Genomic DNA, 15,085 nt, shown 5'->3' with positions numbered 1-15,085 from the left:
TTTTCTTGACATGCAATTCTTTGGAGATATTCCTCTAACAAAAACTTTTATACATGGTACCCGTCAGGTGAATTTTAGCTCTTGTAAAATGTTTTACAAACATTAGCTACTTAGTTGTTGTAGCATTCTTGTCAAATAGGGAAATAGTATCATCCTCATTTTGCAGATGGGGAAACACGCAGAAATGTTAAGGCCCAGATTTTTAAAAGTACTTAGGTGTTGTGCTGAGCATTGCAATGCCTGACTGATTTAGGAACATAAATCTCACTTTCAAAAAGGGATTTAGATATTTATGAGCCTTAATCTAATTGATTATTGATGGGATTTAGGCTCCCAAGTACCTACATCACTTAAAATGAGATTTAGGCACCTAAATCAGTTAGGTGTTGTAACGCTGAGTGCAGCAATGGCTAAATACCTTTAAAAATCAAGGCCCAAGTGTCAGTGCCAGGATTACAATGCTGGTGTCCTTTGCTGTCAGTCACATGCTTTATCCATACACTAATTTGCATTACATGCTATTGAGTAACCCTCACTAGTGAGCAAAGACTACATTGCACTGAAGCCATCTCAGTTGTAGGCAGCCAGCTGGGAGAAAGTCTGCAGCAGCTGCTAGTGCTGCCAGTGGCAACCAAGCAAGACCTTCAACCTACAGCAGCAAATTATTCTAGTTTCTCCCCCCCAAAAAGCTGAGGGGACCTACAGCCATTGATTTGACAGGTCCCCAAAGGTAGACAATAGCAGTAGAAGGGAACCATTAATAACCTTCTGGAAAAGTCTAACTGATAATATTTTTAAAACTTTGTAAGGGAAAGGGGTAAACTTTTACTTTAAAAAGAAAAATGAAAGCTGAGATTAGCCTGTGCATTGTTAGGCCCTCAAAGTGTGGAGGAGGAGGAGAAGTGGCACCAGGCTTTGTAGGCTACAAAAGTTAGCACTGTTAGGGACACAGGCCTGACGGGCATAATTGCACCATGTAAGAGGATTGTGGCTATTATGTCAAGTGTCATGAGTAAGGCCCTTATTTTTTAATACCAATTCTCTGATTATTAGAAAATTATTAAAATCTATCAGATAAATTACTATATATGGCAGAATCCTGGGGATTAGATACAAAAATGCTCATTAGCTTTATTTTATCCAGCCCCTTGCTGGTGCCCTAGTGTTCCCTCCAGGATATTCTTGAATAATTGGTCCAATACAGTTTTCTATTATTCAAGTGATCAGAATGCCATGACTTAGTTTGGGAGGTAATTCTGCAGTCAGCTAGACCTCACACTTAGGAAATTATTCCTTTTTCGGAGCCTAAACTTTCCTTTCTTTAATATTATGCCATTCCATTACTCTTAGTTATGCTGCCTTGGATTGCCTTAAAAATTCCATTCTCACTTTTGTATTTAAACCTTCACATACTTGTAGGTGGTTTTCATATCCCTCCTATGTTTATTTAGGCAAGCAATGCAAATTTAGCTCTTGTAAGTCAATTCCCCTAGCTTCTTAATAATTTTATCTTTGAATTATTCCAATTCCTAGACATCTTTTTAGCATCAAGGTGCCAAGAACTCAAACATAGCATTATAAGCGTGATCTCACCAAACAAATGTAGATAGATTATTAGTATTATGACACTAGTCCATGCCATGGTATGTCGCTATATGTAGCACAAAAGTACTCTTTTTTTTTTGCTGCCGTAGAACAATGCAACTTCATTTCTAACTTGCTGTCCATGATCATACCTACGTCTTCTTCAGCATTAGTACTTTCCATATATTCTCCTTTCATTGAATATCTATGTTTTGGCTCATTCTTATCTAGATGCACTATTTTGCATTCTTCTGGGGTGAATCTCATTTTATTATATCTTGCCCATATTTGTAACCTCTGTAGGCCCCTTTGTATTTGTGTCTTCACTTGTGTTCACAAAGCCTCTCCATTAAGTATCATGTGCACATTCAATTAATGTGATATCTATCTCTTGTTCTGGGTTATTAATAATGTTACAGAAAACCAGAGTTAGCACAGATTCTTTTGGCTCCTCACTGGACATATTTTCCCGGCTCAATACATTACCATTTATCATTGTCCATTGTTTACAGACAGTCAGTATTGAAGTGCATACGACAGCACTTGTATAATAGCTACTCCATCTACTTCTTTTCATTCAGTGATTTCTTGCCTTTTAGCTTTGCCTAATTATGTTTGTTCTAAGGATTATAAAATATATCAATAGGAAAGTGAAGCCAACATTTTTTGCTACATTATTTATTTTCTTACTGTGTTGATACTTTCCCAAACATATTCTAATGTTTTACAGATTTCAGAAAAATGTGCTTCATGTGAATCTTGTGATTTTGGGTTGCACTAGTATTCTGCCAAATTGTTACTAAACATTTTTTTAAATTATAAAAAATTCTGAACATTAATATCATGGATTAATCATATCAACCTAGTATATCCAGACAGAGGCCACAAAAATACATATTTTGGGAATTTTTGCAATTAAAGTAAACACATTACATCTATGTTTGTTTTGAAACTCTTAGATGAATTAACTATATTAACTACTGTCAACATGGAGATATACCACACTCAGACATAAACACTGAGCTGAATGGGAAACCTTATAAATACCTTTGGCATTTATATGCTACTTGAATCTATTTAAATAACCACCTCTGTCAGTTATCCGTCTTAGGAATTTCCATGGACTGTAAGAGCTCAGGACTAGCATACAACTAAGAACTATGCCATAAATAGTTTTATGTGATGTAGTAACTGTAAACGTCAAAGGTAGGTTACATCATACATGATAAAATAACAAACCACGTATATGTCAGAATTACTTTGAAATAGCAACACTGTCAACGTCAAGCACGTGTACTATTTTTTCTGTTCATGTTGCACTGAAAATGATTATGCTGAGTGAACTTCTAATGTTAAACCTCTCTGTATAATAGTGTGAACGTTTAAATCTCATATTCACTAAAAATGTGTTCTTTATTGACACCTTTTAGGAAGCTTGACAGTAAAATCCTATATTAGGAGATCTGAGTACTGGGAACATGTGCAGATTTTTTTAGGTATAACTTCTTGTAATAGATACATACAAATGTGGGACTGTATTACTAAGAAAAAATGTTTTAAAATTGTAGAACTGAGAGAAGGAATGGAGGATCTGTAAAAGAACCCAGATGCTTTATTGGGGTATGATGAATTTAATGCATACATATACACTGAAGTCCTGGGGCTCCTAAACACTGAAGCAGTTTAATTTACAGATCACAATAAAGAAGTATAAGGCGCTCAAAAAGCATCATTAGGTTGGTGTTTTCTTAGTTATAAATAAGTGACTTCAGAAAACAAGTAACAATGGCACAAGTAAAACAGGCTTAATAAATCAGTTAGTTAAAAAGGAAGAGTTTGTTCCAAACCTAAGCACCAATAAAGAGTTTTTACCTTGATGCTATCTCTTTCTGTATGTTTTCACAAACACTTAGCAGAAAAAATTGCAGGTGCCAAAGTGAATTGAATAAAGAAGATCCTTTGCAGTTATCAAATAATTTAAAGAAAGGTCAACCTAAGGTCAACCAAATTGCATCTGAAATGAAGGATGGTCTGAATCTGTGATCTCATGCAACAAACATGATTCATTATTTGTAGATAAGTAGATGTATGCCATAGAATTTAGCAGAATTACACTAAGCCAGTTTAGCTGTTATCAGCTTAAAAAACGGGGACACAAGTTACTAGAGTTAATTGTAAACTGTCACAACTAAGGAAAACTATCAACTAGTAAAAACTAGCAAAGGCACTGCATACACCATATAAAATTAGTCTAAAAGGGAGCTAAAAGATTTGAACTGTTTTTCTTAGGCAATTAAAAAGCACACAAGTCCTATCAATTCGCCTATAATAAAAACCATAGCACAATATTCAAGGAGCTGACAGCCCCAGAAAGCAAACAATAATAAGATCACAAATAAATCAGTGTTATCAAAAGCAGACCAAAAATCTAAGCTCAAACCCCACTTTGGGGGATAATACTGTGATCGAATCTCCTATATATTGTGTAAAAATATATTCTATATAGGAATTGCAACAACATGGGACTGTCAATGATGCAGGCAACATACTCAACTACTACTGCTAAAATGTTTGATCTTCTAGGCTTTAGCAGCCTCAAACCCACCTCACCTACCCACCCATCCTGCCCCACCCCCACCCCCCAAAAAACAAAACAGGGAGAGTCACCAGGATGATGAACTTTCTTAAACATAAATGGATGAGGCAGGAGATTTACACTGAAAAAATATTAAAATAAAGAGCTTTAATAGGGACTGATATTGGAAACATGCTGTAGCAAATAGAAACAGTAATGTCATGGGTCAAAAGGAGGGTTGGGCGCCCTTTTTGTTCACAGCTACCTGACTTGACAGTGACAGCTGCACAGCTGATAATCTGTGAAATGGTGTTGTTTAATGCTAAGTATTTGCCTAGTTTGTTTTTGAACAGGACTATGCTATGAACAGGCATTCTTTTCAAGTTTATCAGCCAATGTTAATTTGTTGCTTCACATCCCTCTGCATTGGTTTTTAACAATACAGTACCGAGTGGCTATATACAGTATTAAAGTTATATACGATATAAAAATGGGTGTCTATCAAGTTTCTTATTCATGTCACCAATTGTTAATGCCCTGTGTTGTTTGTTTGTTTGTTTGTTTTGGGGGGGGAAGGGTAGTCATTCCTGCCCCTAGCAAACAGAAAAAGAAAAAAAAAAAGCTGTTTGTGATTATAATTAACAAAACATACTGCTATTGCATAGCTTTGATTCTTATGCTGTATGGAATTTTGGAGCCCCATTTATCATGCTCTAATGAGTCTGTTAATTATGCCAACACAAAGGGGTCTACATAGCCATTTTACTATACCAACACATACTGTAGCACTGGCTGTTAGGCAGCCTTGTCTCCCTTCAGTCTTGCTTCTGTAGCCTGGACATAGGTGGCTGCATTTTCTCAGGATTAATGAGATTATGCCATTGTACACAAGTAATGTTGGCAAAGCTGGTTTCTCACAGTTAATAAAGGGGAATGTTTCTGTGTAATTTTCTTGAAGGTTTGAGCTAAAACAGATTGGAGAGTTTATAATACCCTAAAAATCACTATATAGAAAGTCCCAGTGTTGGTAGAAAAATATGATAGAAAAAGATTAGAAAATATAACACAACACTTGTTTTCCATCATCCTCCTGCTTTGGTTTATTAGTACAGTTCTTTATAATTCTCTCTTTTAAAAAGTAGTATAATGTATGTGGAAATATAAAAAATACTCTATGAATAAATGCCTCTCTATATAGAAACAAACATCAAATGTCTGTCATGTTGCTTTCATGCATTCTGATCATATTATGAAACAATTGTGTAAGAACATAGAAAGATGACTACTTCTTCTGCTGACCCTGCTCCTGTGCCTACTGGGTATGGGACAGTAACTATGTTAATGGTGTTGATCATTGAACTCTTTTTGTTGGTGGACAAAGCTCAGGGGCCAGAGCTATTGTGATGTAGGGACTTTGCACCATGCTGCCCGGATAATCTTGCCTAAAGTCAACGTAACCAGCTCAGGGTGTAAAGGAGATGCTCCAGTATCACAAATCCAACACAAGGGCATTTCTGCCATTCACCAGGCTGCTGATGTAATAAAGAAAAAGGAGCATGGCTAGAGGAAAGGAGGCAGGATTGCCAGGATGCCTCTGTGCTACGCTGATCCTCAGATGCACTTATGAGCCTTTGTGGCTATTTCAGTTTGGCATATTTCAGTTGTCAGGTTGCTTTAACACAGGGCAGGAGGAACAGCATGTACCAGAATAGGGAAGCAAGTGAAAAGTCACGTTTGCACACCAACCCTTGACTTGTTCTCTGGGCTGTTTGGCTGCACCAGAGGATCCGTCCCCAGATGTCTGTGCTGATTCTTTTACATCTGTCAGTTGCCTTTAGAACAGTAGACACAAGTTGGTGTTGATACATCTGTGGGTCCTGGCAGGGATAAACAGTGTTTACTTTGGTGTCTCTGTTCTTTTCACATTGAGAAGATCCAAAGGGTAGGATTGGTCAATTGCTCATCAGTCCCATGGGCCCGCTCTTGTGGAGTTCTGCAGGGCTCTATTTTGTCATCCCTTCCTCACTATGTATGTTGTGGTTACAAGAGGAGTTTCATTTGGGTCACAGTCCCATTAGTATGTTGATTGAATTCAATTCTACACTGTTCAATGGACCAAAATAGTTTATAGCCATTACATTTTCCCAGCCTACATCTACATTGGGATTTTTTTCCCCTAAAAATGTCCACAATTGCTACCATCATTCCAACTCCACTGGTACAGGCAATAGTGAGAGTTCTAGTGGGCTCAGAGGCTCCCCAGCAATTTTAAATACAATTTAATCTAACCTTACTCAGAGCAGATATTGATTGTACACAACTTAAAGCACCGAGAGAGTGTTGTCTGCATTAGTGTTCACACGATGGTTCTGTGGAGTTGAACCGTTGGTAGCAACGATAGCAAATTTTATGGAAAAATTCCTAGTGTATACAACACTTTCGTTCCTGGCTGAGATTTAGGCATGGTTGAGAGCTAGTCCTCAGGTTCAGTCCTGACAAAACCAAGCAACAGTGGTGTGCTAGGGAAAACAACTATTATTTCATTGATTTATTTTCAAGGTATACTCACAGTACTTAGAAAGGACCATCTCTATTTTATGCTCTACAATTGTACAAAAGACTTCCTCAAGATTCTTCCTTCACCCAATAATTAATATAAATCATATCCTAGCAGCTAAAAATGTATTACTGATCTTTACCATCTGCCACCAGATTTCCCCCAGTCTCTCTGCAGATATAATGGCAGAAACCATATTAGTTGAGGGAGTTCACCTGCCTTTTGTTACTCATGTTTGCACACTAAGAGTTTTACTGGACCTTGAGCTGCTCTGGGATTTCCAGATAGCAGCTGTAACCAGGACTTCTTGTTTTCCTCTTCACCTGACCAGGATATTAGACTCTTTCCTATCCAATATGGGCCATTACACACACTTTCCATCATTGCTGCTTTTGTCACTTTTTGATTTGATTGCTTCAATATATTCAACATGGAGTTACACCTGAGGACTAGTCCAAAACTTCAGCTATTTAATAGTGGTTCAGCTTGTCAGCGTGTTTTACCCAGGCTCCATAGATATCACTGGCTTTCATTTTATTTTGAGCTGCAGTTCAAGATGTTGGTTTTGGACCTCTACTGGCTTGGATCCTTGGTTTCTGAGATAATATGTTTCCCCACACATTTTACCTGGACAATTGACATCAGCTGAGATAGTCAAGTCAACAGTCACTAGATTTAAATGTTAGCAAGCAGGTTGCAGAATGTTCTGGTGAACCCAGAACTCACTCGCTGCCCACCCTAGTGTGAGAGAGGGACCAAGTGTGTTGACCTTCCGGACATGTTGTGAGTCTTGTCCATTCAACCAGACTTTTCCTGAGACAGTTTAAGTTGGTTAGAGAGTGCATTTAATGCAACTCTTTTATATGATGTTTTGTCATTGTGCACTTCGTGGTTTTAATTAAAGTTTTTATTGCATGTATGGTTAGAGGCTGATGACTGGACAACAATGGAAACACAAACATATGTATTTAGTTCATATGGAACTCTGACCAGACTAAGGATTTTGCCAATAAGGTTTAACATTGTAATTTGCATTTGGTCACTTTCTTTATTTTACCTTTTTTGTTTAGATCATGTCTATGTACCAAAGAAAAAAAGTAGCATGACCGTCCTATTTGGTTTCCTGCATTTACTGTACCGAATCCTAAGGCTTTAATTCCATCCTTACACAGGTAAAAACCCATGGACTTGAACAGGCTCTTACTGTGTAAGGCCCATTTATAGCTTTATGGTTCTTAACTACCACTACTGATAAACCATCATCAGTCACCTCCCAACTACCTGAAAGGGAAGAAAATCTTGACATTTTAAGCAACTTTACTATGCAACTCTGTTTTCTATTCCCTCTTCATCCCACAAACACATGTGTGTCTGTGCATGTACATGTCTGAACACATTAGTGTACATGAAGTAATAATTTGCAAACATATGGGGAGAGATTCTAAGGGGCTTTCCCCAATGGTGTCAATGGAAACCTTTTGTACAGTACGTCATACAGCATATGCAAGAGCGAGTATGTGTGTATATACATGAACATATTTACGCATTATCACACTGCCGCACAGAGCCTAAGACTGGATTGGTTAGTTTAAAATGCTAAAATGATTCCCTTGGGATTTATGAGCTAAGAGTGCTCAAGGGTTTAGTGTCCTGACATCTCTTTAATTAGCAGCCTCCAAGATCCCACACTAAGAAGACACTAAGCCAGTGCCTTCTGTCATATCTCAAGGGTTCCAGAAGGTTTGGAAGCCACAGAGCAAGCCTACTGTACTATGCCCATGACAGGTACAGTATGTGCAACGGACCTTTTTCCTACTAGCACCAAATTAGGACTTCTTGCTGCTGCTCCTGCTTCTAGGGTGATGCAGTTCTAAAAAGCCATAAGAAAGAGTCACACAAAATGGGTGGGATAAATAAAGACGATGTTGAGAAATACTTAGAGAACAACCCCCAGTTTGCCAAGGAGTATTTCGACCGAAAGCTGAGGGCAGAAGCGCTGGGAACCATCTTCAAAGTCAGCCCTGGGGAAGTGAAGGATGGAGTTTCCTTCAAGGAGATGTCCCGGCTGGAGGAGTCTCATGTGCTCTTTGAGTTGCTGACAGAAATCCAGGAGGAAGAAAGCAGCATGGAGAAGATAGTGCACAAGGCCCTGCAGAGGCTGGCACAGCTCGTGGCAGCTGACCGGTGTAGCATGTTCATCTGCCGTGCCCGCAATGGCATCCCTGAGGTTGCCACCAGGCTTCTCAATATCACCACCACCTCCAAGTTTGAGGAGAACCTCGTAGCCCCAGACAGTGAGATTGTTTTTCCTCTGGACATTGGGATAGTGGGATGGGTTGCTCATACCAAGAAGTTTTTTAATGTACCTGACGTGAAAAAGGTAAGTGAGTGTCTTGTTTTGGGGCTTGGGTCTCTATTCCTTTGCTGAACTTCTTGTAGTGGGCCTAGGGTACAGAATGGGGTTTTTGCATAGACTCATTCCTCAAAGTGCCAAACTCCAAACAAGGGACAGAAACCCAGAATGAGAAACATGAGAAAACCAATGGGATATGAAGTTTAAAATCAGGTGGTGTCATTTTATCTAGTGTGGTTTGTTACTTCATATTTCTTGATTCAACATTTCTGATGTAAGTAATTTACTGTGCAACAGGGAGGAAGACATCAGATTAGTTTGGGACTAATGTAAATCTGAGTCCTTAATGACCAAGGTAGGCTCCGCTCTGCTGTCCTAAGCAAAGTGGTAAATATTCTCCCTTATTATTCTATAGTCACCCATACAGACCGTTACTGAATAGATCAGTCATTAGCATTTTGCTGCCCTAGGGCACTGCATGTCTGGTAGTCAGAGTTGGCAGTGATTTTTAAGGTGGTGAATGAGCTGAGAGTACTCAGATTGAGGTCTAGTTTTCAATGTAAAACACCCCGAAAGCTTGAGGGTGTTCAAATCCAGGCTTTCGGATCAGATCCGTCTCTAGCTGGGACATAACTAGTCAGATCTGCTCGTCTCCTTTCAGAGCACCTAATCTATTTTCACAGACTCATCCTTTTCACTTGTAACTTAGACAAGGGTTATATTGTAAGTATCATAGAACGAGCATTACTCCAATTCCAAATGTATGAACAAGGCAGCTTCCGAATGTCTGTTCTGAAATAAATGGGGAAGCTGACACGTTCTCTCTCACAATATTGACATCTGCAGACTTGCTGAATTTAAGTTATCAAATGGTGGCATCTAGTCTGCAAACCTCTCAGCACCAGACATCAGCTGGTGTAAAGTAGAATACTCATATGGAGCTATGCCAGTTAGATCAGCTGAGGATCTGGCTTCTTGACATTTAATTCATAGGTTTATATCAAAATTGGGTGCCATTTTAGAGAAAGAAGGCCTGATCCTGAATTCAGTGAGAATTTTGGGTGTACAAACAAAGCAAGATGTCTTTATGGATTGCAAAACTATCCATGGCTTCATGGAGATAAACAAGAAATTCTACATTTCATCATATTGCTAAAAGTCAACCAAAATCAAGGCTGTTTTAATTACAAGCTCATATTAGTCTGGTTTGGGGCTATTATTAAATCTCAAGAAAAGAGATAAGTACATGTGAAAAGAACTTTTCCTAATTTTTAAAAACAAAAGGCTCAGACCTGAAGTCAATTGGAATTTTGGGAGCAAAAGTAATGCAGGATTGGGCCCAATATCTGACTGACTGCTAAGATGCTGCTGTTTTTGTGACACAGAGTATCTGACTTACTGCGTCTTACTGACAAATGGAGAGACTGGTGGATAATCCTTCTAAATTCATAAGGCTGATTATGTAAGAAAAGATCAAGAGGCTCAAGAAAGATGTGCGTTTCCTTAGACCTTGCACTGTTCACTTCATATTATCATGTGTAAGGCTGCTTGCAGTGGGGCGGCCCATCTAGTTCTACTGTTCTGTGTCCAAAAAACTGTGCCAAGCTAAAAATAATCTGAATGTTTTTAAATAAGATCACGATGTTCTTTTTGCCCCGATAGTGGTTCTGCGTGTATGTTCTGGGAATGTAATAGAGCCAAGGTCTGATGTCCAATTATTATTCAACCAACCAATTTTTAAAAGTAATTTAATATAATGAAATTATTGTATTGTTACTCAGACATGCATTTATTAGGGAAATAGAAGTCTATGCCAATACAGAACAACTAGAAACTTCAGGGCCAAATCCTGGTGCCACTGAAGTCAATTGCAAAACTCCCATAAATTTCAATGGACTAAGATTTGGCCTTTAAAAATAATTGTGCAATCCTTAAAATGATCAACATCTCCACTCTACCAGTAAAAGAGTTAAAGGGTCCAAACCCACACTCCTTACTCATGCAAAACTCCCATTGACATCACCGCGAGGTTTACCTAAGTAGGGACTGCAGGATTGGGCCTTTAATCAGTAACATTTCTTATGTCATGGGTTAATGATATTACTGAAGCAGGAGCTCCTGCTGCTCAGACCTTAAATCCTTATCACATAGTCTTAAAAAGGGAGTAGTTTTCATTCAAATTGCATTCTATGTGCTTCCAGGAAATCAGGTCTGTCCACTACCTAAGTGCTAAGCAAAAATATGACGATGGTCCTTTCTGGCTTTGGAATCTATGAATCTATGAAATCATTTACACCTATATATAGGGCCCTACCAAATTCATGGTCCATTTTGGTCAATTTCCTGGTCATAGGATTTTAAAAATCATAAATTTCTTCATCTCAGCTATTTAAATCTGAAATTTCAGGGTGTTGTAACTGTAGGGCTCCTAACCCCAAAAGGAGCTGTGGAGGATCACAAGGTTATTGTAGGGGGGGTTGCAGTACTGCTACCTTTACTTCTGCCCTGCTGCTGGCGGCAGCACTGCCTTCAGAGCTGGGCAGCTAGAGAGCAGTGGCTGTTGGCTGGGAGCCTCTCTCTGAAGGCAGAGCCACTGCCAGCAGCAGTGCAGAAGTAAGAATGGTAGGGTATGGTATTGCCATCCTTACTTCTGCACTGCTGCCTGCAGAGCTGGGTCTTCAGTCAGCTGCCACCACTCTCTGGCCACCCAACTCCGAAGGCAGCAGTGCAGAAGTAAGAATGGCATGGTATGGTATTGCCACCCTCACTTCTGTGCTGCTACTGGTGGGGTGCTACCTTCAGAGCTGGTACCTGGCCAACAGCCACCGCTCTCTGGTCTTCCAGCTCTGAAGGCAGCGCAGAAGTAAGGGTGGCAATAACATGACCCTCCTAAAATAACCTTGCAACCCCACCTGCAACTCCCTTTTGGGTCAGGACCCCCAATTCACCCTGGTCTCCCCTGTGAAATCTGTATAGTGTAGGGCAAAAGCACACAAAAGATCAGATTTCATGGGGAGAGATCAGATTTCATGGTCCATGATGCATTTTTCATGGCCGTGAATTTGGTAGGGCCCTACCTATATACTAAACTTTATTTAGTGCTTGTAATAACAATACGTAGTTATAGAATCATCTCATTGTGTGGACATGGTTATGGAGCATGAGTGAACATTTTCACATACTGATGTCTCAAGAAAACGTACGTTGTGACTTACTGACAGTAGGGATTTACCAATGCTGACCAGTTTCCACTTCCTATTCATTGTCTAGTATTTAACTGCAAGTCACCAATTAAGGAGAAGAGAAAGAATTAATCGCTATGTCACGTTGTTCAAGTTAATGTGCTTACACCAAGAATGAATTTGGTCCATTATGATCTTCCAGCATATAAACTGCACAACAAAGAATTCAAGGTTGCCGCACTGCTTTAGAAGATGTTATGTCTAATACTTTCTAATGTTATACACACTGTATTTCAACAGCAACATATGTTGTTAAAGTACTAAGTAATCACTTTAGGAAATGACCAATGTTTAAAAAGACCATTGCACCAACCAGTGCTACACATAAAAGAAAATAGAATAATAAAATACTTCCTGGCCATAGGGTGAGGAAGGAATCAGATTAAGATAGTGGTAAATCTAATTCAATATTAACAAGGGGTCAGATTCTGCTACTTTTACTCACACTGAAGCCACATGGAGTAAAATACTGATACTGTTCAGTTGGGTACGGATTGCAGAATCTGGTCCAAAATGCTTAGGATTTTCAGTATGACAAGATTATCCCGGGAGGGTTTTGCCCCTTCTTTCAAAGATGGGGCTACAAGGGAAAGAAAAAAAAAGGCAATATGCAAACAGGAAAGAAAACTGATTTAAAAGTATAGGGACTAAGTTATGTGTGTGCTTGTATATATACACACTGATATTAGATCAGGGATGGGAAAACTTTTTGGGCCGAGGGCCACATCTGGGTGGGGAATTGTATGCAGGGCCGGGGCAGGGGGTTGGGGTGCGGGAGGGAGTGCGTGGTGTGGGAGGGGATGCGGTGTGCAGGAAGGGGCTCAGGGCAAGGGATTGGGGCAGAGGAGGGGTGCAGAGTGCATGAGGGGGCTCAGAGAAGGGGGTTGGGGTGCAGGAGGGGCGTGGGGTGCACGAGGGGGCTCAGGGCAGGAAGTTGGGGTTCAGGAGGGGTGCGAGGTGCAGGCAGGGGGCTTTGGGCAGGGAGTTGGGGGGGCGGGGTGCAGGTAGGGTTCAGGCTCCGGGGTGGCAGCAGCACGCACTGGGGCCAGGGCAGGTTCCCTGCCTGCCTGCCCTGTCCCCGGCCCCACGCCGCTCCAGGAAGCGCTGCGGCCCCTGGGGGACGGAGTGTGAAGGGCTCCGCATGCGCTGCCCTTGCCATGCCTCGAGGTACCTCCCCCGAAGCTCCCATTGGCTGCGGTTCCCCATTCCCGGCCAATGGGAGATGCAGGGGCAAATGCCTGGAGGCAAGGGCAATGCACAGAGCCCTCTGCCCCCCTGCCTAGGGGCCACAGGGACGTGGTGCCGGCAGCTTCTGAGAGCGGCGCGGGGCCCGCGTCACCACGGGAGCAATCCCGCGGGCCGGATCCAAAGCCCTGAGGGGCCAGATCCAGCCTGTGGGCCATAGTTTGCCCATCCCTTTATTAGATACTGTTCACTGTTTTATGAATTCATATTGATAATTGATTCACACATTAATAGGGAACCTGGTTGTTGTTTGTTTGTTTGTTTCTGTTTTGTTTGTTTTAGGTTAAATGGTTTGGGGCTGGACAGGAGATAGTTCAAATAGGAAAAGTGACTGTGGAATAAAATGATAGCAAGTAATCATTAAAACATGAGACATTCCCTTTTCAGCACCTAGTAACCAGTGCTTGAAGGATTATCTTTTTTCAACCTGGAAAAGTACCAATAAACGTGAGGAAGCTCCTCATCCTAACAGTTCACAAGAGAAAACCAGAGGAAAAGATCCAGACTTTCTATAATTACCTTAGTAACAACAGCAGTTCCCTCCCCCTGAGGATTAGAGACCTGTTGATCTTTGGAGCTAATAGTGTTTAATCCAGGATTTAATAGTAGTGAGAAACAGAAGGCCAGGCAGGTCTGCTGTCCTGACAAATGGTGTTTCATTATTCTCCGTGATTGGTAGCGTATATTGCTCTAACATACAAATGCAAAATAATGGATTCTCATAAACCCTTTTAGCTTGAGTCTATTCGCTTAACAAAAGCCAGGAAAATATAGTAATTGTAACTGCAGGCAATGAGGTGCACAATTATTGAGCATCTCTCAGTGCCAGCCATTCAATATTTCAGAATTCTAAAAGAAGATATTACTTATGGGACTACTTCAGCAAAGAGAGGGATTTTGGAGACTTACAAATAAATCCAGAGTCTCGGCCTTTAAGTATAAGTACATATGTAATTTTCTAGTCAAATCAGTATATTGTTTTCTTTTATTCTTTAATTTAACCAATATCTAATATGTAAATTAACATTTTTTTCCAAATTTATAGCTAATTGAAGGCAATATATTTGACTAAGAATTAGATTCCAGTTCAAGAAACAGTGTTCCAAATTCGAACATAGTTTTAATGGTGTCAAACTACATGAATAGTGAAAATTTGGTTCAAAATAAGTCAAGGCCACAGTGAATATTGAGAACTGTGAAATCGGAACTCTTTTTTGGGTCCAGGAAACAGCTTTCTGCAGTAGATTGCATTGGAAGATAACGTAATGGTCAGGTCTGAACTTCAAAAGAACAAAAGAGGAGTTACCCAGGATAAAGCAAACAATTTTCTTAGCGGCCACCATTTCCAACCTCTGGCTGTTCAGAAGAGAAAGGGTAGTCACTTCCCTAATTAACACAGTATTATGATAAGGTGTGTCTGATGGAGAAGGAGAATCTTAAACCAAGCTTTGGAAGCTGGAGGGAGATTATTAGAACAGCCTTGGGAAGGGAGTTTCCAAGAAACAAGGTCAGGATTATTAAAGATTAGA

The 15,085-nt window shown here is 40.1% G+C and overlaps 1 protein-coding gene across 5 annotated transcripts in view; it reads left to right on the top strand.

The window, feature by feature from the left end:
• Window positions 1-15,085, top strand: part of PDE6C (phosphodiesterase 6C) — a 58,264-nt gene that overhangs the window by 744 nt on the left and 42,435 nt on the right. The window contains exon 1 of one of the 5 annotated variants that reach the window (XM_005292545.2): window positions 8,617-9,096. The exons of the other annotated variants lie outside the window; for them this stretch is intronic. Within the exon in view, the coding sequence (XP_005292602.1) occupies window positions 8,617-9,096 (480 nt within the window). Of the gene's footprint in view, window positions 1-8,616; window positions 9,097-15,085 lie in introns of those variants that run through there. 5 annotated transcript variants of the gene reach the window in all.

This window comes from Chrysemys picta, chromosome 7, assembly GCF_011386835.1.
Source record: "Chrysemys picta bellii isolate R12L10 chromosome 7, ASM1138683v2, whole genome shotgun sequence".
In the NCBI taxonomy this organism is placed as follows: Eukaryota; Metazoa; Chordata; order Testudines; family Emydidae; genus Chrysemys; species Chrysemys picta.
This window is presented reverse-complemented; position numbering and strand designations above follow the sequence as displayed.